This window comes from Dipteris shenzhenensis, chromosome 29, assembly GCF_047967505.1.
Source record: "Dipteris shenzhenensis isolate YYH24624 ecotype China chromosome 29, Dip_SZ_1.0, whole genome shotgun sequence".
NCBI classification, from domain to species: Eukaryota; Viridiplantae; Streptophyta; class Polypodiopsida; order Gleicheniales; family Dipteridaceae; genus Dipteris; species Dipteris shenzhenensis.
This window is the reverse complement of record NC_141624.1, coordinates 18,810,202-18,836,207: the sequence shown is the minus strand read 5'-3', so window position 1 is coordinate 18,836,207 and position 26,006 is coordinate 18,810,202. Positions and strand designations below refer to the sequence as shown.

The window sequence follows — 26,006 nt, the reverse complement described above, 5'->3', positions numbered from 1 at the left end:
GACGAGGCATGTGAGAGGCTAGGGACTGGCTGATTTGGGATGTCATAAAGTGTGCGTGCATAATCAAACCAGATCTGGGTGTCAGTGAGTGGCGGAGGGGACCGTCCTTCTAGAAATCTCCGCCATAAGTCCTTAGAGTTGTTACTAAACAAAATGTTCAGTAGCTCCTCCTCGTTTCGACAAACGAAGTCTAGTTTCTTCCTCCGTACCAGTCTACGGTATTCATGTAGCGTATCTGGTGCGCTCGGAAGACTGTTTTTGGTTTCAAACCTGAGTTGAGGGTGTAAGGCCTTACACTCATCATCGTACCAACTATTACAGGGTACGGTTCTAGGGGGTGGTGGGCGGGTGGAGCGGGTGGTGTGGGGAAAAGCGTGAATGGCAGCCTTGTGTAGTGAGCGGGTGACAAGGGCAGCATAATCCTCTAAAAGGGGTATGAAGTCAATATAAGCGAGAAGTATGCACAGACGGCCAGAGTAAGAAGGTGAGTGATCCCGATCAAAGCGTATATCGTGGTAGGTGGAGTAAGCACTGAGTGGGGTGGAAGGTGCTGTGCGAAGGGAGGTGGAGATGCGAAAGAAAAGATATGTATGATCAGCCCCTGGGGGGAGAGGTGCTACAGTGAAGTCAGTAATGCGAGATGTGAAGACAGGGGATCCCATGATGTAATCAGCAACACTGGAGCCCCCCCATGTGGAAAGCATGTGAAACCACCTGAAGCGGGCCATCTGTCAAGACCATTATAGATAATGAGATCATGTATTCTGCCTAGGTCTAATAGGGCCTGCCCATAGGATGAGAGTGGACCTCGCCTGTCAGCCGAAACCCGTAGCATACCTACCTCCTCAAGGTCAACATCTGCCAGTAGAGTGGAATCATCTCTGAAATCAAGAAGTGGTACCTGACGGGTCCTTGTCCTCGCGTTGAAGTCCCCCACTAGGAGGACTTCTCCGCGGCTAGAAAAGTCAACGATGGACTGATAAAGGGCAGCAAATGGGGATGTCTCATCATCACCTCGAATATCTCTGGCAAGTTCCCAGATGGCTTCTTGATACATTGAGGGACAGCAAACAAGATCAGCCTTTTCCGGACAAGATCAGGGGATAGACAGCATGGTCACTTTCTTGAGTTTGCACTCCTTGCTACAGCTTGCAATGAAGAGCCTCTGTGCCATAAAGATGCTTTTGACAGCAAAGAGTGGATGAATGCAATGAGAGCTGAGTTACATTCCATTGCTAAAAATGACACATGGGAATTAGTACATCTCCCTCCCGGCAAGCATGCCATTGGAACCCGGTGGATCTACAAATTAAAAAGAAAATCTGATGGCAGTATAGATCGCCACAAAGCCCGTCTTGTTGCAAAAGGGTATGCCCAAAAACAAGGCATTGACTTTGAGGAGACCTTTGCTCCCACGTCAAGGATTACTACCATTAGATGTGTCATTGCCATTGCAGCCCATCATCATTGGCAAGTTAACCAGCTTGACATCAAAACTGCTTTTCTTCATGGGGATTTGCAGGAAGAAGTATATGTCACACAACCTCCTGGCTTTGAGGTTGCTTATTCTGAAAATAAGGTATGCCGGCTTAGAAAAGCCCTTTATGGTTTGAAGCAGGCACCCAGGGCATGGTATGCCAAAATTCATGCACGCTTACTATCCCTTGGTTTTCAGAATAGCCCCACAGAACCCACTCTTTATGTCCGTGGAAGTGGATCTGATTTTTTCGTGCTGATTTTATATGTGGATGATATGCTCATCACGGGCCCAGATACTCAGCAAATTGCAGCTTTCAAGGCTGATTTGCAGCAGATTTTTGACATGTCAAACATGGGACAGCTCCATTATTATTTGGGCATTCAGTTTGCTCATGTTGAGGGGGGTATCATGATGTCTCAGTCCAAGTATATCGGACAGCTCCTTATCGTTTTCAGTTCGAGGATTGCAAGCCAATCTCTACTCTAGTGGACTCTGGCTTCAAATTCTCAGCTCATGATGGGAGCCCACCATGTGATATCACTCTTTATCAGCAAGCTATTGGATGCCTTATTTATTTATGTCACACCAGACCTGACTTACAGTATGCAGTATCTCAGCTCAGCAGATTCATGCACATGCCTAGTTCACAGCATTGGCAGGCAGTGAAGAGAGTCTTCAGATATCTCAGAGGCACTCAAGATTTAGCCCTTCAATGGTGATCAGGGTTCACTTACCATGCATGCTTACACGGATAGTGACTGGGCAGGATGTTCCGACACCAGAGTGTCACATACTGGCAATTGTTTTTTGATTGGCAATTCATGTATCTCTTGGCTCAGCAAGAAGCAACCAACAGTTGCCACATCTAGCTGTGAGGCTGAGTACAGGGCAGCTTTCACCGCTACAGTAGAGTGTGTTTGGCTTCGACAGCTACTTATGGATCTTGGTATTCGCCAGACATCCTCCACTATTGTCTACACTAACAGCCAGAGTGCTTTGGCCATTGCGCGTAACCCAGTGTTTCATGCGCGTACCAAGCATATTGAAGTTTATTATCATTATGTTCGGGAGCGGTTGTCAGCAAGAGACATAGAGTTGTCCTATCTTTCCACAGAGGACAACATAGCAGATATGTTTACAAAGGCACTTCCTCGTCCCAAGTTCGAAGTCTTTCGACAGGCTTTACACTTGGTTCCCTTTATTACATGATCTGACATCCCTTGTACATTCATAGGTGGCTATATCCTTTTGGATGAACATGTGCCACCATGACCAGAAAATACCAGGTATTCTGAGACGTTTCCAGAGTACTTCAGCCCATCCCATGAAGGGGGGTTTGTAGGCCATCTCCTAGTGGTTCTAGTGATGCCCTATAGGCCATGGTATGTGCCTTGTAGGCATAAATATAGGCACTTGTAGTGTTAGTGCCTTTTAGGCCACATAGGACACTTAGTCCTAGGGCTAGGTACTTGTACCTTGTACTCCTTTTTCATTATCCAAGTTTGACGTGACGGCTAAGACTTGTGCGACGCTTTGCTACCTGCACACTCTCTCTCTCAATCGATCGTACAGATCTACCTTGGTTTGTTGATCTATAGTATTTCAAGACTTGGTCACACCCAAGCTTTGATACAAAGCAAGGAGTGAATGAGTCTCCTCTCATAGTGTGACCTCCCTACAGTTAGTATTCATCTCTCTGTTCATCAGCATATGGATGGATATTCCTTCAAAAAACAGATTTCATATATTATATAGTCAGGTCAAGAACACTGCATTACAAGGCAGAAGTCTCCCTCTGAACCAGTTTCAGGGACAACAATCCATAGTCCCTAGGTGCTGCCATTGCTTGCTGGGTGTTTCCATTGCTTGCCAGGCATTTTCATCGCTTGCTAGGTGCCTTGGCTGTGAGCTGCTTGCTAGGTAGGGAAGGCTGGGAACTAGACGTTTTCATCGCTTGCTAGGTGCCTTGGCTGTGAGCTGCTTGCTAGGTAGGGAAGGCTGGGAACTAGACCACCCAATTCTATTTATTAATTATCCAGATAGCAGGCCGTCTTGGCATCCCTTTGCTCATTATGCTCCTCATGCATCACAGTAAATTCTTTCTCACGTTTTTAGGGGTTATGTCAGTTTACTTTGGACGAAGCAATGTCCAAAAAAGGTCCATGAATCATTAGTGTACTCTCCTTATAGATAGGAAGATGAAACTAGTATTTTGTTTGCACCCATAACATCATTGAAGATTTCCTCCACTAAGTACCGATGAAAGACTCACCTAATTGGAGGCCAAACTGTCCCAAAAAAGAAAGGCGACCACATAGAAAAGTAGTAGCAATGGGTTTGTTTGAAAAGTCAATGTTAGTCTCATGGTTGTTGCACATAGCACATAGAATAGGCTTGTGGTAGAGTACACAAAAGGAGGTATGGGGAGCAACAAGCCCCAATAACATAAGGACATGGAACCTCTCAAAATGCAACCTCCATGGAGAAGGCCTTCGACCCATGATCAGCATGTGATATCTTGGGGTGCCTTGATTTAGCCAAAGATCCTATTGAGGGAATTCATTGCAATGTTTCCAATGCCTAGGACTTCAAAATATCAAGGTCTTGCAAGCCAACAAAATTGGCTGAAGATGGCTTTATCATTCTACAAGACAGAGTGGTTTCCCTAGTGGTTGCGGTTATTTGCATTGACTACAAGAAGTTAAACAGTACCACCAAGTGGGACTGTTTGCCTCCTCATTTGGTCTACAATATTGTACATGTACTAGAGTTCACCCTTGTCAGTATTCTTTAGCAAGGAGAAGATGCAAACATATGATAGATATTGAGACATGCTATCTCCTCATGGATAAGCATGCATGTTTTTGTTTTCTTTTTGTATTGAGAAGGGTAAAATTATATGTGATGCGCAAGACCTTTGTGTCCATTCTAGAATGGCAAAGACACATATTGCAATTATTCAATTTCTTAGATCGTTGCCCAAATGGTTGGCTTTTATTCGAGATTGTATAAAGGAGGTGTTCTAACCGCAAGAGCACCTCCATGGGCTTGGAAGAAGACCCAATGGAAGAGAGTTTTCTCATATCCATAAAAGCAAGCCAACCATGATACGGAGCAAATTTTTGGTTCTTGATCAACTTCTCCTTCCTGCCGAGCAGCACAAATCGGAGCAAAAGAAGACCCAAAACGATAGTCGTGGCTACACAATGATTGACATGCTTCTTTATCGATAAGGAATCAACGAGTTGTGGCAAGAAATTGGCGTTGATAAGGGCCCAATGGTTTCAGATATTATTAGGGAGTCTATTGTTAAAGCCGACAATGAGCCCACGTTGTTCAAAGATGTCTCTACCTATTGCAAGTTGGTAGAAGAGGACCTTCGACTAGGTTACCATCACATTATCATATCTTCGTAGTGTGTCTCCTTATGGGTGGAAGCAATGACCATGCCATCTGTCAGTGGGAAGATGGTTTCTTCGTTTTTGAGAGGATATGCACTCGGTTCGGCATGATCACGTCTTGCATTTCATCAATGAGGCTATCTCACTAATGGACCACCTCGGAATAAAGGATTATACTTCGAGTGTCGACTATTCCTTGTCCAACAGCCAAGTGGAGAGGATGAATTGTATCTTGTCTAAGACCTAAAAGATTGTAGCAAGGTCAAAAGTTACTTGAAGCAGTTTGACCATAACATCACTTACAAAGTCATGATTGGACATATACCTTTTGAGTTGGTCTATGCAACGGACAACACTCTCCCTTAGGGTTATACTTCTAGTGTCGACTATTCCTTGTTCAACAGCTAAGTGGAGAGGATGAATTGTATCTTGTCTAACACCTACAAAATAGTAGCAAGGTCGAAAGTTACTTGAAGCAGTTTGACCATAACATCACTCACAAAGTCATGATTGGACATATACCTTTTGAGTTGGTCTAGGCGACCGACGACACTCTCTCTTGGAGATCCAGATTCTAGCCTTTTGCCTTGTCTTAGAAGAAGAGGTGCTGAATGATGATGTATTGGAATCCCAATGCTTGCAACTTGATAAACTTAATGAAACGTTGATAGTGCTAGACAGGGGTGAATGAGCAGCAACAAAGAGCAAGATACGGCATTGTAACCGTCACAATTCCAAGAAGGAAGACCAAGTTCTATGTTTCAAAGTTTGCCTCGACTAGTAGATGGTTAAATTCGTTCTTTTGACCTAGATCATACCCTTCCTTGTGAAGGAGCATGATTATGACCATGCATAAACTTTTGTGTGGGAGAGATTGTAGAACGACTTGCCACTATATCAATATATGTATTGTGCGGGATGCCAAGACAATGATGCGATACGGTGTACTATGACCCCTTTGTGGATATGGTCCAAGTTAGTTATGAGTGATGGGTGTGTATTATTGCAAGTTACAATCACACTAATGTTTTTTTTGGGGGTATTGCGGTGCCGCCAAGGCCTAGCGAGGGGTTGAACTCACGCACCCTCTCACACACACACCCGCCTCAACCACCAAGCTAGAACCCCGTCGGCAACAACCATACTAATGTCGTTGTATTGAAACGTAGGTTGGTTGTGACATAGACAAGATGGAAGTGACGGCTTTGGTCTTGGAGAAGGTGATTGCTTCACCATCTTAGAAAGAATGGGAGCAAGCAAAGAGGAAGAAGAGGTTTGTTGCAATCCTATTCCACAAGAAGAGTGCTTTTTACTCACACAAAGGACATGGGCGCATAGCGATAGCCTAAGAGGAGGAAGAGGTTTGTTGCTATTCTACACAACAAGGAGAGCCCTTTCCATTGAAGGGAAGGGTGTGGATGAATGGGGATAGTTTGAGAGTACTTTTGGGATGTGTTTGGAATAGTGGGGAGACTTTCGGAAATTTTCACTTTTTTGAAGGGGAAATTTTCACTTTTTTGAAGGGAACTCCATCAAGGATGCTCTGGTCAATCTCTGTATCGTGTGTGGTCTCTGCCCCTCCCCTCCCGTAGCCTCTCTCTCTCCGTAGAAGCTCTCTCTCCCCGTAGCCTCTCCCCCCCCCCCCCTTCTTAGCCTCTCCACCCCTCCCCTCCTGTAGCCTCTCTCTCTCCGCCCCCTCCCGTAGCCCCTCCTCTCCATCCCCCCCTCCCGTAGCCTCTCCGCCCCCCCGCCCCTCCATCCCCCCCGCTCCCCTTCCCGTAGCCTCTCCGCCCCTTCTCCCGTAGCCTCTCCTAGCTGGGCTGAACCCCCAGCCCAACTAGGGGGTTAGCTCAGCCAGGGGGTAACAGGAAATATGGCCAGCAAAGCATGGCCCAGCCTACCTTCCTCCTCTTCACATTCCCTCTAACCCCGAGTTGGGCTAAACCCCCAACCCAACCCGGGGGGTTAGGTTAAGCCAGGGGGGTTCATCATACAGCCAACTATGGATTGGCCTACCCTCTCCTCCAAGTCCCCTCAACCCCCTCAACTCCTTCAACATCCACCAGGACTCGGTACTCTACAGAGGTCATGCAATCCTTACACTGAAGTCAAAAGATATGCGGATCAAGCTTCTTCGACAATCTTGCAAGCTGAAGGGCACCAAAGTATGGATAGCAGAGGAGCTTACACAAACCCAACTCAAGATTAAGGCAACTGAATTAGCTAAAGTCAGGGCTGCTAGAAAGGATGGAAAATGGGCAGTTTACCGTGAAGGGGTAGCACTAATCAGAGAGTTTAAATCAAAACCAAAAGACTCTCAGTCTTAAACTGATGTATGGCTGTTTACTCTCCAGAATATCATGTAGGTACTCTAAATAATTGGGATTGCTTTTTGCACTCCTTTGGAGCTGCCATGTGCCCTCTTTAAAGCAGATGTACTAGAGGCAAGAGAGAAAAGAGAGAGGGCGGGGGGGGGGGGACCACCCAAGAGGGAAGTAGGGATCTGCAAAGTAAATGAGTGGGAACTAGGGGAGGTCTCTCCACCGATATGGTTTCATCCAAATTTTAAATGCTCAAGTCTTCCTATTGGATGGTTCCCTAATCTCAAGATCAAGGGGGTGCTTAGAGGAGTACTTTTTGAGTCCAAATCTCCTGTAATGAAATCTGATTCTACATCACCTCATGCTAGATTTAGATTTGATACTAGAACTAGTTTGGCTCTTCATTGGAGTATGATCTTGGGGCTACCCCACTATTCGGTGAGTCGATCTCTTGAAAGATCACATCTTGACTGATCACCACTTTTTATGCTTTTGGATCAAACAATTGGTAGGCCTTTTATTCTTCTCTGTAGCCAATGAATATGCGCTCTTGACTCCTTAGATCTAGCTTGTTTCAAGTGTCAGTGTAGATGCGGATCCAAGCATCGGACATGTGGACTATTTAGCATTATCAATTAGGTAGGGGACAATGATAGCAATATTTATTGAAGATTCATTCATAGGGGAGAGTATCTGGGAAAGTGAAAGCCAAATGCTGTCACACGGAGTCTGTGAACTCAGAGAAGCGCCTGAGCTGCTGCTCCTCCCCGTGAGCTACTGCCCTCCCCTCTCCCTCTCTCAGCCAGCCCCCTCTCCCTCTCCCTCTCCCTCTCTCAGCCAGCCCCCTCTCCCTCTCCCTCTCCCTCGCTGCCCCCCCCTCTCCCCCCCTCGCTGCTTCTCCTCTCCCTCCCCTCTCGCCAGCCCCCTCTCCCTCCTCCCTCACCCTCCCTCTCCCCTTCCTGCTCTCCACCCTCCCTCTCCCCCCCCGCTACCCCCTACCTCTCCCTCCCCGCCAACCTCTCCCCCACCCGTCAGCCCCCCCGCCCCCCTTCTCCTCCCCCGTCCCCTCCCCCGTCTTCCCTCTCCCTCGCCAGCCAGCCCCCCCCCCCCCCCCCGCTGCCCCGCTGCCCCTTTCTCCTCTCCCCTCCCCCGCTGCCCCCCTCCCCGCTGCCCCCTTCCCCTCCGCCCTCCCTCTCCCCTGCCAGCCCCCCCGCCCCCTTCTCCTCCCCCGCCCCCCCCCTCGCCCTCCCTCTCTCCCCCCCCACTGCTCTCCCCCTCCCCGCTGCCCCCTTCTACTCCGCCCTCCCTCTCCCCCGCCAGCCCCCCCCGCCCCCTTCTCCTCCCCCGCCCCCCTCCCTCCCCCATGCTCTCCCCCCCCCCCCCCCCCCGGCTGCTCTCCCCCCCAAGGTGACCCCCCCCCCTCCCCCCCCCCGGGGGGAGGGGGGGGGGGGGGGAAAAAAAAAAAAAAACCTCCTCCCTCTCTCTCCCCTCCCCCTTCCTCCCTACCTCAGCTCCCCACGCCTCCCCCTCAGCCTACCTCCGTCTCCCCTCTCTTTCTCCTTCTTCCTGCCCCTCTCTTTCCCTTCCCTTCCCCTCTCTCCTATCCTCTCTTTCTCCTTCTTCCTGCACCCGCGTTCAGGGCGTCCTAGGCAGTAGTTTCACGGGCGGAGCTGTTTCAGTGTTGGAATCGGCCTTTTCACATCGATTGACGAATGGATCCCCATTCAGCCCATCTCCATCCACCTCCACCGGCTGCGAGAACCGTCATTTTTTCAGAAGACGAGCTGCAACAGCTCAAGAAAGATGTGGAATTAGAGGGCTCCACATCACTTTTCGCCCGCATCTTTGGGTCACACCCTTCCAGATCACAGGCTAGAGACTGGATGCTGGCGGCGTTACCAGGAGACCTCGCCCCTCACCTCAGGGATATTTGACTTTTGGGACGTGGATTCTTCCAAGTGGTTTTCGACTCCCACGAGTCCACAGCCCTTGTTCTCAAAGCTAATCCCCTGGGTTTGGGTTCGAGGAGGATCGCTCTTTTGCCCTACACCTTGGGCTTCGATCCGGTCGAGGAGGACAAGCAGGTCACGTCACTGTTCATTAGGTTTCCTGGTCTTCCTCAGGTCTACCATCGACTGCTTGCCACTATCGGAGCCACATTCGGAGTGGTCACGGAGATCCCCTCCCTTCCTGGCATGCCTTCTTCCTTGGCAGAGGCAGTCAGTGCAAATGGGGTGCCTCATGTTAGGGTCATTGTCTCTGACCCTAACATCTCAGATGACCACATTATGCTTTAGCATCCAAACGGCTCTCTCTTTCGACAGAGAGTCGAGATTTCAGGCAGACAAGACCAATGCAAGATTTGCAGGACCCTTGGGCACTTTGCTAGAGACTGCCCAAGGAAGAGAAAAAGACCCAAGAGGTCTTCTGGTGCGGCTCCTTCACGTACTACCACGACTGCACCTCCCCAGCACCTTGTACCACGCACTCCAGGACCACCAAGAGCAACAGGGCGCCCTGCTTCGCGCACCCCAGGACCACCAGGGGCAGCACGGCGCCCAATGCCTGCAGCACACCCAGTACCACGTTGGAGAGCTATTAGAGCGGCTCCCTTACCTCAGGAGGAGACTTTTGATCCTGTTCAGACAGACGCCTTCCAGACTCCAGAGGTGGATGTTGCTGCAGCCCCAGATACTACAGTTCCACATCAGGAGGGGCCTTTAGATCCACCAGCCCCAGTCACTTTGATCTCTGACCCCTTGGTTTCTGACCACGAGGGGACTACAGGTACTTCTTCCCCGCAGACTGTTCCTGCCACAGTCAGGACAACCGAGAAAGTGCAGGCGCAGATGAGGGCTCCCGATTCCTCTTCACCCCAGCCACAGGCCTCCTCAACCCCCAGCTCCAGTTCTGCTGATAGAGGCCTGGCAGGTCCTTCTCCTCCATCTTCCACGAGTGCAGGTCTTCTTCGCACTCCTCGGCCAGACTTGCTTATCAGGAATTCTTTTTCGGCACTGGTAGATTCGGCGACTTTCATGGATGATGATGAGTTTGTGCCCTCCACCTTAGGGGTCCCGGTCATTGGGATTCCTTCTGACAGGGCCTCCCTTTCAGCAAGTGTGGGGATCCTTTCACCTGTTGAGTTTCTTGCCCTCAGCATGAGTGTTTCGGCCCAGGGGAAGCTGGTCTCCTCTACTAGGTCGGGTAAGCCTTTCCATCCAGCATCCTCCTGTTGATGAGGATAGTCAGCTGGAACATACAGGGCCTAGGCGGAGTTCCACACCGTCGCCGTAGGCAGCTGATCCGGAACCAGCTTCATCCAGGCGTCACTGGAGGTGCTATTGATATCCTTTTTATCCAGGAACACAAGCTGGATGCCAGTGATTGCTCTAAGTCTGGCAAACTGCTTTCAGGACATACCTTCTGGTCACCTGCCATGGGCACAAGGGGAGGTACTTGCATTTCGGTCTCTCTTTCTATTCTCCCCTTGGTTGCTGGTCGTGGTATTATCTCCCCTTCTAGAGCTCAATGGATCATTATTTTGATTGGAGGGCGTAAGATTGGTCTTCTCAATCTTTATGCTCCCAACAACAGAGGGGAGCGGATCTCCTTTTGGAAGGAGTTACTCTCATGGGCCCCCATTGCAGATTCTTGGATCATTGGTGGCGACTTCAACATGGTTGAGTTGCCTTCAGACAAAAAGGGAGGCAAACAGGGTGGAATTCATTCTTTGGAGAGGGCAGCCTGGGATGCCTTTCTCTTTCAATTCAGTGGCAGAAACACTTGGTTGGATGATGCCTTTCATATTATGCCACAGTCACTCCTGTACTCTTGGTCGAATAGGAGAATACACATGCCCATTCATGCACGGATTGACAGATTTTATGTAGACGATTGGGCACTTGACATAAGAGGATCTGTATGCATTTCTACTGGGGTTTCCACCTCAGATCATTTTCGAGTGGTGTTGCAGATTCTTGAGCCTCATCGGAGAGGACGCTCTGCCAGTGTCAGGATTCCAGATGCTTTTTATGCAAAGGAGAGCCTCACGGAGGATATTTTACAGATTTGGGTTTCTCACATACAGGGTGGAGCTGTCCATCCATCTCAGGTAGCTGCAACCTTATCCGGAATTAGTGACTATTATCATTCAGTCGCTGATTCTAGGAGACGTGAGATTCTCAGATGTGAGATTGGTATATGCCAGCAGTTAGCGTCCCTTCAGAGGGAAGAGCAAAAGAGGCCCACAGATGCTTGGATTCAGGAGCGCCTTGCTGCAGCAAGGGCTCATTTGCAGACATTGTTGGATCAAAGAGCAGAGTATGCCTTTCATGCACGGAAATCCTTTTAGATTCAGATGGGTGGTAGGGTCAACAAACACTTTTTCTCTACTCATGGGCCCAGACATAGTAGAGATAGTGTTTCGCAGCTTGTTGACTCAGACGGGGTGTTACAGTCGGATCCTGATGTTGTCATGCGTGTAGCTTCAGATTTTTTTGCATCCCTTCTTACTGCAGATTCAAGCACACAGGCCATTGATGATGCCAGAGAGGTTATTTGGCAGTGTATTCCTGTATTGGTGAAGGATGAGATGTATGTTTCTCTGGATGCACCTTTCACCAATGCAGAATTCAAGACTGCATTACTTGCCCTTCACAAGGGCAAGTGCCCAGGTTCATATGGACTTACCCCCTCCTTTTTTATTACTTTTTGGGAGCAGATTGGTGATCACATTACATCAGCCCTGCAGGGCGTGTGGGACTCTGGTGAGATGCCGGACTCACTCATGGTCTCATTCATCTCATCCCAAAGGGGGGTAATAGGAATCTTGTGTCTCAATGGAGACCCCACTCTTTTGGGCACTTTTTACAAGATTCTGGCGAAAGCCATCAGTCTGCGGCTACAGGTTTTTCTTCCAGATTTGATTCATGACACGCAGACAGGGTTTGTGGATGGCAGAAGTATTTTTGATAATATTTTCTCATTTTGGGAGGCCTCAGAATGGGCCATGCAGAGCCGCCAGAGATTGGCCATTCTACTCTTGGACTTTGAGAAAGTTTACGACAGAGTAGACTGGGATTTCTTAGAGGGTACTCTATCTCGCTTTGGTTTTTCAGATGCATGGATTAGAGGAGTATCCTCTCTCTATAGATCAGCCCATAGCCAGTGCTCATTGGGGGGGTAAGAGGGGACAGGTTTCAGATTTCCAGATCCGTCCGCCAGGGATGTCCTCTTGCCCCATTTCTTTTTCTGTTTGTGGCGGAAGCTATGAGTATCTACATTAGATCTCAAGCTGATATTTATGGGCTGAGGCTTCCTATCCGCCGGGAAGAAGAGCTCCTGGATAGTGAGTTGGCAGATGACACGGCTGTTTTTTGGATGCCTCCCCCAGGACACTCACTTCCTTCCGGACAGCCTTGGATTTGTTTTGCACGGCTGCAGGTGCACACATTAATTGGCATAAATCCAGTGGTTTTTGGATTTACGAGGATGACACCCCGATTGGGGTAATGATATTGGCTTCACTTGGGTACAGAGGGGCTTCTCCGTCAGATATTTGGGCTACCAGGTTGGGGTGGGCATCTCTCCCTCACAACAGTTTGCTCCGGTGTTGGAAAGCATCAGAAGAAAGCTCCTTTTCTGGAGCTCAGCCAAACTTGACTTGGCCTCCAGGGTGGTGGTGGTGGTTAACCAGGTTCTTCTAGCCACAGCATGGTTTGTATGCTCTTGTTGGTGCCACTCTAGGGATTGTATCACTCAGCTTAAGAGGCCTGTACGAAACTTTTTATGGAGTGGTCTAGATGGCACAACTAATGTTACAGCCAGGGTGGCTTGGGAGACCTTGTTTCTTCCTACAAGAGAAGGGGGTTTGAATATCATCGAACCAGATCTACAGTGCAGAGCTTTACTCTGCAAGTTCGTTGTGAGAGGGCTTATGCCAGGACAAGAGCCTTGGAAGGATTTTTTTATCAGATGCATACAGTCTCGCACGCCCACTTCAGGAGAGGATTGGACACACAGTACTAGATGGGTTTTCACCACAGCCCATCTCAGGTCTCCCTCTTCCCCTCTTATGGTTGCTATCCTGAAAGCATGGGCCAGCTTCAGGAGTACTCTTCGCAGGATTCCCTCATCCACCCGTGAAGAGATTGAAAGGCAGCCTATCATGTGGAATGACAGGATTTTGGATGAGCTTGGCAGACCACTTGGAGCTTCTCCTTACATGCAGTGGCCAAGATGGGAGAGGGGCCCTGCATCTACAGTGGGAGCATGGAAAGCCTTCAGGAAGCTTCTTGCAGACCAACAGGCCCAGATGGTTCTTAATCTCAGAGGGAGTGCAGGGAGAGTCCAACAGATTGATGCAGCCTTGCCCTTGGATTGGGTGGACACAGATGACATGCCTATTACTTGCTCCACCTGGATGGGGGCATTTTCCAGATTGGGAGTTCCTTTACAGGTGATTGCTTTTCTTGACCCACGTGAGGATGCCTTAGTATTTGATGTTTCTTCGGGGGGCAGGCTGTCCAGATCCACAGACGATATCTTGTTGGAGGTACCATTTCAGCCAGTCAGGATAGTGGGCTTCATGGAGCATGGCTCTCTTTCACAGTGGTACTTGGATCCTGACCCGCTTCTCCTTGCCCTTGGCTCATGGAGGCTGTGGCTCTATGGAGGTGTCCCAATTAAGCTTTTGCAGTGGGACCCTGGGGAATGGGAATGGATAGATGAAGGGCACCGAGAGAAGGGCATCCCCTTCTTTCGTTACAGGTCAGTAATGCTAGGAAATTCTAGCTCAGCTCTAGGGGTTGGAAGCCTACCAGAGCTCCTCATTGGGAGAACTTTCAGATTTCTGCTGACTTGTAGAGAATTTTTTGGCAGAGGCTCTGGAAATCCCACCGGAATAGAAAAATCACTCTCTTCTTTTGGCTTTTTATTCATGGTGGGATAGCAGTGAACCATTGGAGGTCCAAGTTCGGAGCTGACCCTTCTTGCCCTCGCTGCCTTTCTGCTTTGGAGACAATACAGCACTGCCTATGGGATTGCAGACAAGCGAGAATCATATGGAAGGGGATTGCAAGACTTTTCAGCACCTTTGTTCGCCTACCTTTCTATATGACCTGGGGATCAGTGGCTTGGCTTACTCTTTCAGGGCCCCAGGTATTTTTTGAGAGACTTGACTCCTCTTGGGCTCTTCACATCCGACGACACCTTGTGGAGTCGTGCTCTCTAGAGGATGTTCCGGCCACTCTTTTCAGGGCTGCTCACTCCTCGGTCAACTCTCCATGGGAGATCCTAGCTAGCATTGCAGCATGGCACATTTGGAGAGCGAGGTGCACTGAGGCTTTGGAGGGTTCTCAGGTTCACCCTTCTCAGATCTTGTGGCCAGTACTTGGACAGATACGATACACACTCTAATGGCCATTTGGGCGACCATGCAAGGATCATCTCGAGCAGCCTCCTCCAGGAGAGTTACTTTTCTCAGAGATTGGAGAGACTCTCCCTTCTTTGCTGAGACTTCTACAGGGTTGAGATGGCATTTTCAGCCTCAGCCTTGGTTTCTTTCTACCTCATTCCTCTGAGGTGTTTTTATTACATGCTTAGCATGGTGTATTTCCGCACAGAGCTTGCTCTAGCGGGTTTCTTTCTTACCTAATAGAAGTCTCTTTTTTGAAAAAAAAAATGCTGTCACACTTAAATAGATGTATCAGACTAAGCCTTCAATGGAGAGGAATCTCAATTAATGAGGTCCAAGGGACTAGCCCATTGATGGTGGCTTGGGGTGGCTATAGTTTGTTGGTGCGATAGGGATGCTCCTTTCATTAGCCTCCATTTGAAAACCCCTTCCATCCATCTCCCTCTCCCTTTCCCATTTGACTTATGCAGCCTTCTTGAAACTTAGCAATGCGACAACATACCTTCTTGGATGTGTAACTGGTACGTGTGTTCAGGTGCTTGGCTGAATCATTCTTGAAAACAGGTGATAGCAGGTTCTGGTCTTAAAATGCAATATTTATATTTCATTATGCATAACAAATTATACTCTCACAAGTTATTGCAGTCAGAATGAAAATTAGGTACATAGCTGAAATGAAAAAGTAAAGTAAATGATTAAAAGAGAAAATTGAAAAGATGAGTGTTACTGGTGGTACTGGTGGTTGGGATGTGGCAAACTCAAGGAAGCATGTGGACCATAGTGATAGTTAACAAAATTCAGGAGGTGAATGCCTTGACTTAACATATTATGCTGTTCTCCAGACTTTCAGATTATGAATCCTAAGGGGACATTCTTTTTTCAGCATTATGCAGGCCCCACTAACATCTTTCTTATAAAATCCAGTACTTAAATAAATGTATCTGACTGAGCCTTCACGGGAGAGGGATCTCAAGTTATGAGGTCTAGCTCATTGATGGTGGCTTGGGGTGGCTATAGCTTGTTGATGCGATAGGGATGCCCCTGTCATTAGCCTCCATATGATGTGCATACCCCTTGGGAATTATGTGCCTTTCGCTTTTCACCTCTAGCTCCCGCTTGTTTCTCCTCTTATGCACATGAAAACCCCTTCCATCCTCTTTCCCTCTCCCTTTGCCATTTGACCTTTTCACCTCTAGCTCCGGCTTGTTTCTCCTCTTACGCACATGAAAACCCCTTCCATCCTCTTTCCCTCTCCCTTTGCCATTTGACCTATGCAGCCTTCTCAAAGTTAAGCAATGTGACAACATACCTTCTTGGATGTGTAACTGTGTATGTGTGTTCAGGTGCTTGGTCGAATCATTCTTGAAAATAGATGATAGCAGGTTCTGGTCTTAAAAATGCAATTTGTATATTTCATTATGCATAACAAATTATAGTGTTACAAGTTAGCTTCTTCCTACTTCCACTTCATCTCCATGTTGCTGCCCTCTTTTCTCAATAGCCATGGGATCTTTCTACAAGATTCAATTGATCAATGATGACAATGAGGAGAAACTAGGCCTTGTGAGGGTGAGAAAAGATACACTTCAGCGCACTTTTGCTCGAGTTGGACACACACACACACACACTTTTTTTTTTTTTGGTAAAACCACAGCTTAAATTATCAAAGACTGTGTAATACAGAAGGTGAACTCCGTGATGGAATCAACCTTTGAAAGTCGAAAGCAGTGGAAAAAAACATCCAAGACCAAAGTATCCAGATCTCCCTGTTGAATACAATCATAGAGTGACTGACGAAGGGATCCTCGAAAGAAATAAAATGGATCAAAGGAACCAGAGCCAAATGATAGATGAGTCCTCTGCAACCAAATGCTCCATAATGACCAGAAACGGACCCAGGCGAGGAACAAGGCAAACGAGCGAAGTCGGGGAGGGGTGCAACCAAAGATCCAATAGAAGCGGCCAAAAACCACCGAAGGAAATCGGAGCCGAAGATAGTGCGAAATCCGATGAATAAGATCCCTGGAGGTGGAGCACGACCATAATAAATGTGGGATGGTCTCCAATGAAGAAGCACAGCGCTGACATCGAGAAGAAGCAATGCCGCGACGAGCCAAAGTAGTGCCCACGGGTAGAGCTCCAACCAAACAACGCCAGAGGAAAAGGCATTGTTTGAGCGGCAAAGAACTTTTCCAAAGAGATTCGAGAGTTCGTTGCCACCAAATCAAAGGCTTTGAAAGACGCCAGAGTCGATTACCATGATCATGAATCCATGGCACCGAACAGAGCCCATGATAGACACACACACACACACACACGCATAGGTATACGTGTGTGGGGGGGGGTGTGTGTGTGTGTGTGTGTTTTGAGCATATCCTGCTTTGGGATGCTCATCTTGTAATATAAAAAGCAACAATAGTTTCACCACAAAAAAAAAAAAAGTGTGTTTGTGTGTTTGGTTGGTGCTCTACCAGTGCATTCTTTCTTGGCTGCCAGGTGCATTGCTTCCTCGCATTGTCCATCTTGTTCACATCCGAGGAAGATGGACTTGCATCTACTTTGGACTCGCCACGTTGCCCGTTATTTTCCTCCAGTTTGGCGACCTATCTTCGTGCGCAATTTCCTAGCATTGCAGGCAGTTTTGGTTGTATGGGAGATGTACCTCTACACCGGATTATATTCAGTTTTCTAGTTTTGGTGTTGTTATTGGGCACTGTGGGCTTCTTTCGAAGCTCTTTTGACACATGTGCATATGCCTCACACCCAAATGTACGCAAATGAGAGTAAGAGGGCTTCTTGCCACTCCATGCCTCTTCAGGAATACCACCATCCAAACTCTTACTAGGTGATCTATTAATCACATGCATTGTAGTTTTCATTGCCTCAGCCCAAAAACCACGAGAAAGACTTACATTGGAAAGCATACATTGCAACCTTGCCTGAATGGTGCGGTTCATCTATTCTGTAATTGGATTCTGCTCTGGAGTATGAGGAGATGTAAGCTCCCTCTTGATCCCATGTGTATCACAAAAATGCTGAAAGTCATGAGAGAGATACTCTCCACCATTGTCAATCCATAGGCATTTAAGCGTTCTACCTAACTTATTTTCAACCAATGAATCCCATCTAGACTCCCATCCATCTCTGGGTCTGTCTCAGTGAGTGCCTCGAGTAGGCCTCCAAGTCCTACACGGAAAAAATCAGGCTGCGTGCTGCCTCGCTGCATCATCATCCTCAAGGGGACCCCAGTCCGAGAAAACTGACCCAACCATCTGCTATCCATCCACACATGAAGTCCCTCCCACCAGGACTCAGGGATTGCTAGGTCAATCTCTCTCATCCGATGCCCTGCCCCTCGCAAATGCGCTAAGGTGCCAACTCTGCCTCCATGGGTAATCTGTTCCATCTGCCAAAGGAGCAAGCCGGTCCTCTGTCCCACTGTGCCCAACTAATGTCAGTCCGTTGCCCGAGCATACACCCATCTTGATCCCTGATCCCCGATCCCCGGGTGCCAGACAAGGGCACGAATAAAGCCCCTTGCTAATCTCTTCCAGACCCTATAGAGGCTCCTCATCAAGGGGGAACCCTTCCCCGTAAAGGGGGCCTCTTAGAAGATCCATCTGTGTGAATGCTGCCACTACCCCCCAGTGTGTGGGGTGTTCCTGAGATGCCCTCGATGTAAGAGGAGCTTCCAAGGCTCTGCACCTGTGGTGAGGCCGCGCACAACCACCTTGCCCAAGAGGGCTCTGCTCTTACATCTCGAGATCCATGATACCCAAGCCTCCCAATGCCTGCGGCATGATCACCGTCTACCAAGCGACCCGCGGGCTCTAGCATTTCTCGTGCCGTCCGATCCTGCCCAAAGGAAGTTCCAAACCAACTGTCGGAGCTCAATGCACCCTCTGTGAAAACACTAGCAGGAGGCGATATACCAAGCCGTGGCAAGGAGGACCTAGTTTGCCACTAAGGCACGGTCCGCTAGGGAGAGTTTGACCGAGCTCCAGTAGAGAAGCTTGTGCTGAACACTCTCGAGGACCAGGGCGATCTACTGCTTTGCTCCCCACTCTTGAATCTCTTGTTTCTCCTCAGAGCCTATGAAGAACCTATGGATTTTGTCCAGTTGATCCACACACCCCAACGGCTGTGACTCCTCCCTGGACCAATCCACTGCCTCCCAAAACGTGAGGATGTTGTCCAAGATGCTGCACTTCTGAATGAACCCGGTCTGTGTGTCGTGGATGATGTCAGTAAGATGGGGCCGTAACCACAAACTCAATACTTTAGTGAGGATCTTGTATGCAGTATCAAGCAAAGTGATCGGTCTCCACTGCCGGATAACTGACCTATCTCCTCCTTTCAGGGATCAAACAAATCCACCCTCTGCTCAGGGACTGAGAAAGGGATCTTGTGTCGAAGATCTCTTGGCAGGCTAGGCGGAAAGGGTTGGAGATTATCTCCCAAAAGTTTCAAAAGAAGGCCGCAGTCAAGCCATCCTTGCCAGGACACTTCTGGGTCAGGAGAGCCTTGGCTTCCCAAAGCTTTTCATTCGTGAAAGGCTCCTCCAGACTCCTGCACAAATCCTGTGAGACTACCTTTGGAACGTGGTCCCAAACTAACTCACGGGCCACAAGACAAGCTGGAGTCATCCTTTCCGTCTAAAAGAGCTAGCTGTAAAAACCCCGTGGTCAGCTCTAAAATCTCTTGCGGATCAGTGTGCATGGTGCTTTGCGGATCCCGTAGATGCTGCAACTTTGCCCCTGCCGACCAGGACCCAGTGGTCTGAAAGAACTGCTTCATCATCTTGTCCCCCTGCTATACCCATCGGGCCCGAGAGGAGTGATAGGAGAACTTAGCCCGCCGGATCTCCATGTCGTGAAGCTCAAGGCGTGCGCTCTAAAACGTGCCACTAAGCCACTGGGATCCTGGGTCCTGCTCCCTGAGCCTCTCTATGGAGGTGAGGTCTCTCCGCAGTGCCCGTTCATTCTCCTGAAGAGCCCTCCTCCGTCTAAGGGCATGAGCCTGCAACTCCTCACTGCTCCTCTGGATTGCGTCAGCCACCCACAAAGCCCAGCCCTTGCAAGGTGCCGTCTCTGATTGCTCTGCCATGACTTGCTGAATCTCCCCATCCTGCAGGAGGTCCTCAAGAATGCGCACCCCCTTTTGGGGAAGACCTCAACAGGGCTGCTCTAAGTGGAGTACTGCTGGAGAGTGGTTTGACATCGTGGTGCCTACTAGAATCTTGGTAGAGCCGCCTCTGTGCAGTGCCCAATCCCCAACATAGAAGCGGTCTAGCCTCTCAAGCAGTCCATCATGTCTCCTCTATTTGAAAGAGAAGAGGAGGCTGCTAGGTATCCTACTGAACTCTAGCTCTCGCCACGGGTCTCTGCCACTGATCATGAAGATGAACTGCTCCCAATTGCTTCGCTCTACTGCTGGCATCTCAAAGAAAGAGGCATCGCCCTGGTTGTCCTCCTCGAACTCTAGGTTGTTGAAGTCTTCTCCAACAATCCAAGAGTCTACATCCGGAAGACACATTGTCAGCCTCCTCTAAAAGGCCGACGGATTGTGTTGTGTGCACGCTAGGGCATACACGTTCAGGATCCCAATTCTGGACTCTCCCATCCTAACTCCCATCCAAATTGCCCGCCGTCCTGGGATAAGATCACCTTGATCATAAACCTCTAGAGCCACTGTCTGTGAGACTGAGATGGAGACCCCTCCGCTCCGTCCTACTGCAGGAGACCACACCTCCGGGCCTCTCCCTGGGAGGAGGTGGTGTTGCCATCTGATGTCTGATGCTGAGAACAAATGCTCTTGAATCAAAAGGATGTCCATTGCCCACCCTACCATTTCCCTCTGCCGAAGGATCAGGTACTGCGGTTGACTATGAGCACGGTCATGGAGCCCGTGCACGTTCCAACTCACTATGGTCCGGCTCATGAGGACGGGGATGCAGAAAACAAGGCTCTCCTGTGAGTGGGTGCATGTTCCAGAAAGACTGCCTTATGTGACTTTGTTGGGGGTTTGGAGGGCGAGTAGTCCGTGTTTGTATGTCGCCATACTAGGGTGGACACCGGCATCTCGAATAAGCTGTCACCTTTGTTTGAAGGTCTCAATGCCAATCTTCTGTGCCCACTTCATCATAAAGGAGACTTCCACCCCGAACAACTCTGCACACTTCTGGAGTGGGCCAGTAGTATGCCTAATCAATCTTTGCCTTAAGCAGCAATCTGATAACTCCTACCGCCAAACCACACATCAGCTTCTCCCGCATGAAGCACAGCTGAAAATTCACCTCCGCACCATGGGTGTGCCAAAGGTCAAGTCTCTATGGCCCCATCCATGCGTCCATCATGCGTGAAATCTGATCTCCTAGCACAGCATTAAACACCACTGGGGACCACTTCTCCAACCCTGTGGAGGCGAACTGGAATCTCCAAATTGGGTGTGTCTGGGAGCCCACTACGCTGATCGAATCCCCTTTCCAAAGCTGTAAGATCACATGTGTTACTCCAGGGGTAGAGGGTAAGATTCCGGAATCTCTAGATAATTTCAGGGTCCCAATCTCCAGAAGTCCCACAGTAAGGGACACCCAGGCTAGAAATTGGGAGCTATTGACCGGGAGGACGAACCCCTTCCCTCTGGCTCTCCCCCCCCCAATGGAGAGAGGGGACAGGATGCTGCGATGCGGAAGCAGAAGGGGGCATTGTCTTATCCTTGCCTGTTGGCAAAGCAGTTGAGGCAAGGGAGGGGGGGGGGAGGTTGAAGAACCTGCTAAGGAGGTGGAGGAGGGGGGGGGAGGGGGAGGGGGAGGGGGGGGGACAGGTGGTGAGGATGACCATAGCAGGAGGGCCCACAGGGGGAGGAGGGGCTAACGTTGACAGCTTCCACCATCGCAGCATCAGGAGCTTTCTTTCTTTCCTCCTCAGGGCCTCTCGAAATACTCTCTCTCTCTCTCTCTCTCTCTCTCTCTCTGTGCGTCTAGCCCTCTGCATGCGGCGCTTTCGAGCCTGTTTGCTTGGTTTCTTTTTCTTTTTAACCTGGGTCAAGCCCCCTTCTGAAGGGGCCACTTAGGGGGTCTGAGACTCCTATTGCTCCTGTTTGGAGGGTTGTTGGGCTCTGGCCTGCTGACTCTGCCTACTGTGCAGGGGTAGGGGGGAAGGAGCTCGGCCATGGCTGCGGGGGCAATCTCTGGCTAGGTGACCCATTTGTCTGCAACGAAGACACTGGCCTGGTAACCTACAAGCTGGCGAAGTGTACCTCCTTCAAGGGTCTCTAGGAGGATCAACTTTGGGAGGGACTATGGGCTCTTAACCACCAGTCTAATCCTAAGGACCCCATCATCTGCTACCACTGATGCAGCCGAATCTGACAGAGACTACAGCACAGTGCCAAATGCTCGACCAATGGACAGGAGGATGGCTCTATATTTCTTTGGGAGCCTTGGAAAGCGGAGCGTAACCGGAAAACAGGGAACATGGTGTGTCTTGTCCATGTCCTCCACTGTAAAGCAATGAAACCAAAGGAAGAGGTATACCAGATGCGGGCCAAGGAGGATGGGGTTCTGCTCCACAAGTTGTAGGGAAAAACATTCTGTCCTCCGTCAGACAAAGAAAGTGCTCTTTGTAGAATGCCATCGCATTGGCGTTGGGACACATCAAGTATGTTAGATGTAGACCTGCCACAAGTCATCCTAGATAACCTGATGGACCTCCTGTTGCATGAAGTGTCTAGCAGCCCGTGAGTACGGTCACCATCCACTGCACACTGGATAGAAAGCCCTCCATGGTAGACTTTGGCTACCTGCCTCAGTCATGTCATACTCTTTGGACCTGTCTAGATCAGTGATAATCTGAAATTAAGCATCTGTGTGTAGCTGTTGTGCTTTGAACTCTGCAAGTATGGTATCATGTGGGGAGCACCTCTTGCCACGGATCTACGTAAAAGCATCATAATCTGTAGTTTCTCAAAACCTGCCCACCCTGTCCCTAGGATATCCATCCCTTAGAAAGCCCTTATGGATAATGTTGACGGTCTGACCAGGAGTCAAACAGAAGGTTTTTGTATGCACGTATGGGTCACTTGAGCAAGTTAGCATGTCCTCCGGACAGTCTGGCTCATGCTATCGGCTTCATGCTGAACCGGGTCCTGTGAAAATGCATCCAATGCACACATAAGTTTTGACGCTATTGACATGTGCCTCCGTGAGACTGAGAGTTGGGTGGAGCTGAGTATCTGGAGTATTGAAGATCTTAATCTTGGCCTTCCCACAATTGACCCTCATGTCCCAACCGTCACAAAAAATCCTTTAGAGCTGCCAGATGGCTGTGTAAACCTGCTGGAGTGTTTCAGACAACACTACATCATTGAACACACAGAGGGAGAATGACCAGCATCTCTACCAGCGCTGATCTTGATTTTCCGCCCTCTGTGTGTGTCCACAAAGGAAGCCAACTCGTTAATGTAGGTCTTAAAGAGTGTGGAGGATAGGGGGCATCCCTGCTTCACACCAATGGTGCTATTCACCTTCTCTGACATACCTTGTGTGGTGCACACTCTACTTATGACTCTCTCATATATTGCCATGATTGCCCAAATGAAATCATCTGCAGTCACAACTGTTCAGAATCGTGAGATAGGGCAGACGCGTTTGGGCCAATTGAAATGCTGTATCCACAAAACAGCACTAGACCTGCTGCTTCTGGTGCCTTGCCTCCTATACGATGGCTTTGAGAGTGAAAATACAATCTGGGGTGTTGTGATCTTGCGTGACCCCCCCCCCCCCCTTCCTCCGTACAGATGCCCACCCATTTGGGTTGCTCAATTATATTATCTACACCTTGGCCATCAAATGGCCCACCACAATGGCCTGATAGTTGCCAGTGTCCATGGGGTCTCTAGGGAGGGCGGGGTGGAGAGAGAGAGAGAAAGAAAGAAAGGTGTATTAATGTCTTCAAGAGACCTTGCGGGTCTATGAGACAAGATACAAGATATATGTAACCCATACAAGCCACTGTGGGCTGAAGCAAAGGGCTCACTAAGGAGACCTGTCAATCTATGGAACAGGAAAAACGAGAGGTAGAATGTTTTGAGTTTGTAATCTATGGTGTGCAATTTAGTCTTTGATGAAGCTTTTAAATTGTTTTGCTGGCATATTTTATGATATTCTCAAGTGATTACAATTTTCAGAGGCCAGAAATGCATATGAAGTCTCCACTTCATTATTATTGCAGAGTTTGGAAATCCTGTCTTCTCTTTTCACCCCTCTCCATTTGCCTGTTCCAACCTCAAGTCACGCGAGACCCTTTATCTTGCTTATAACTTGTCTTTCCGCTGTCCAACCTTCAAACATTTCGCCAGAGAGAGAGAGAGAGAGAGAAAGTTTATTAAATTCTTCGGAAGACCAATGGGTCTATGACACTGAAAAACCTGGTTCAAACGAGCTGTGGTGGTGGAGCTACTAAACGAGCATCCACACTAATGCAAAATGCAAAAAATGCAGAATGGTAGTAATGAGAGAGAGAGAGAGAGAGAGAGAGATAGAGAGGCATAATATTCTTTTGTTTACAGATGCTTGTTCAAAACAATAGTCCTGTACCACCTGAACTGGCTCGGCATGAGGCATCTAAATTTAAGCCAGGTCAGAAAATGCGTTGTTTTCAGACTGACCAAGGAAGCATGGGTGTAGGAAGTCAGTCCTTTGTCTTCATAGCATCGCAGGTTTTGCGCTTTTTATTGCAGATGTATTCTTAAAAAGATAATTCACTTTTTGATAACTTGAAAATGTAAGAGAATGCTGGCTCTTCGCCATGTGCAGGCACAATTCCTGATCGGCCTCCTCGCAGGAATGATATGGTTTACGTACATTGAAATGACAGGCAGTCCAAAGCAGTGAGCTGTATCTGTTTGTACAGGTATTTTTTACTCATTTGCAGCTGGCATGCTGCAAAAATTCCTCAATACATCCTTTTCTGCTGGGGGTGGGGGGGAGTGGAAAATTGATATGGAGTTCTTGATTATTGTGACCACTAGAATGCACACGCTATGGAGGATTTCTATTGAGCCTCCGGGGAGTGAAGGTCATGCTTAACACCCCATTGTACAAAAGCTGATAGAACTGCACAAGATATCTACCAATGGTAACATGCAATGATCATGATTTATGGCCAAGAAGTTGTGCCTGCATGCATAAATGCCTGTGCACCAATATAAGTGTGCGCATTGGCTTGGGCATAGGTCATATATGCGTTTTTGTGCATGTGCTTACAGCATGAGAGATTTTATTATTTTTTACAAGAAACTAAGAGGAGAGAGATTCAAAAATGAATAACTGAGGGTCGTATGATGTTAGAAGGTCTCATTGAAAAACTATGGCGCTTATCAAGATAATGGTAAAATTTTGGAGAATAATTGGTTATCTTTTCCCATAAGGTTGTGGCAAGTATTTTGTTGGCCCTCAAGCTAGAGATTATGATTTTGGATCACCGCAATGGAAGTCATATTGCCTAGAAAAAACAAAGAGGAGACAGACGATTTCGAATGATACAATACTCAGATAAATAGAACAATAATCTTTGATTGATATGAAGGCAATAAACACGATTTCTAGATTGCGGCTCCCAGCCAAGTTTTCCCACAAACTTTTGAAAGAACATAAACTCATGTGTACACGTATGCATTCGAACATGTGTCCTCATGTGTGCATATACTTACACAAGGGGCTTTATAAATATACAACAAAATGCATGAGAATTTCTTAACGATCACGCGTACAACTGCACACTGTGATACATGTACAATCACTTTCCTAGATATTCGAACAACAATTAAGATATGTAAGCACAATGTAAGCCTCCTTTAGTGCTAGCCTTCGTCATGACTGAGTCTGCCCTTCACCTCCAGAGTGTCGACAGAAACTCAATACGAAGACTTTGTATAAATGGATGATCAAGTATTTATGGGCGCGTGGACTTGTACGTGTGGGAGCATGTGTTTATACTATGGTCTACACCTACTATTGGGCACTGATGACATCAGTGGGGATATCATAGTAGCTAGTCCTTGTTATGTGTGATGGATTTTATGGTTTTTAACCTTACAAGTGACTATCGTGAGATTGAAACTGCACTTTGTTGTGTTTTTAGAGGATGAGTTTGGTAATGTTCTTGGACTCATCTAGGTATATGTCACTATGTCAAGAAACATTGATCAATTTTTCATATTCACCTTGGGCAAGGGTATCACAAGCTCAATTTGTTGCTTGAATGGAAAGAGACATCAATGTTGGAAGTGTGTGAAGGGTGTCCACTGTGTTTGCAATCTTTTAATGGTCACAGATTGTGTTACACAAAGAACAGTTGAAGCGTAATGAGGCGCAGGAACAAATGCAA

At 48.3% G+C, this 26,006-nt stretch overlaps 1 protein-coding gene across 2 annotated transcripts in view; it reads left to right on the top strand.

The window, feature by feature from the left end:
* LOC147882532 (P-loop containing nucleoside triphosphate hydrolases superfamily protein) overlaps window positions 1–25,220 on the top strand; it is a 125,382-nt gene extending 100,162 nt beyond the window's left edge. Inside the window, exons 23-25 of one of the 2 annotated variants that reach the window (XM_087400409.1) lie at window positions 24,187–24,256; window positions 24,434–24,530; window positions 24,649–25,220. In XM_087400409.1, the coding sequence (XP_087256535.1) occupies window positions 24,187–24,256; window positions 24,434–24,486 (123 nt within the window). In that variant the 3' untranslated portion in view covers window positions 24,487–24,530; window positions 24,649–25,220. The remainder of the gene's footprint in view (window positions 1–24,186; window positions 24,257–24,433; window positions 24,531–24,648) is intronic. The other variant, XM_087400408.1, reaches the window with a different exon arrangement.
* Window positions 25,221–26,006: the final 786 nt, after the last annotated feature.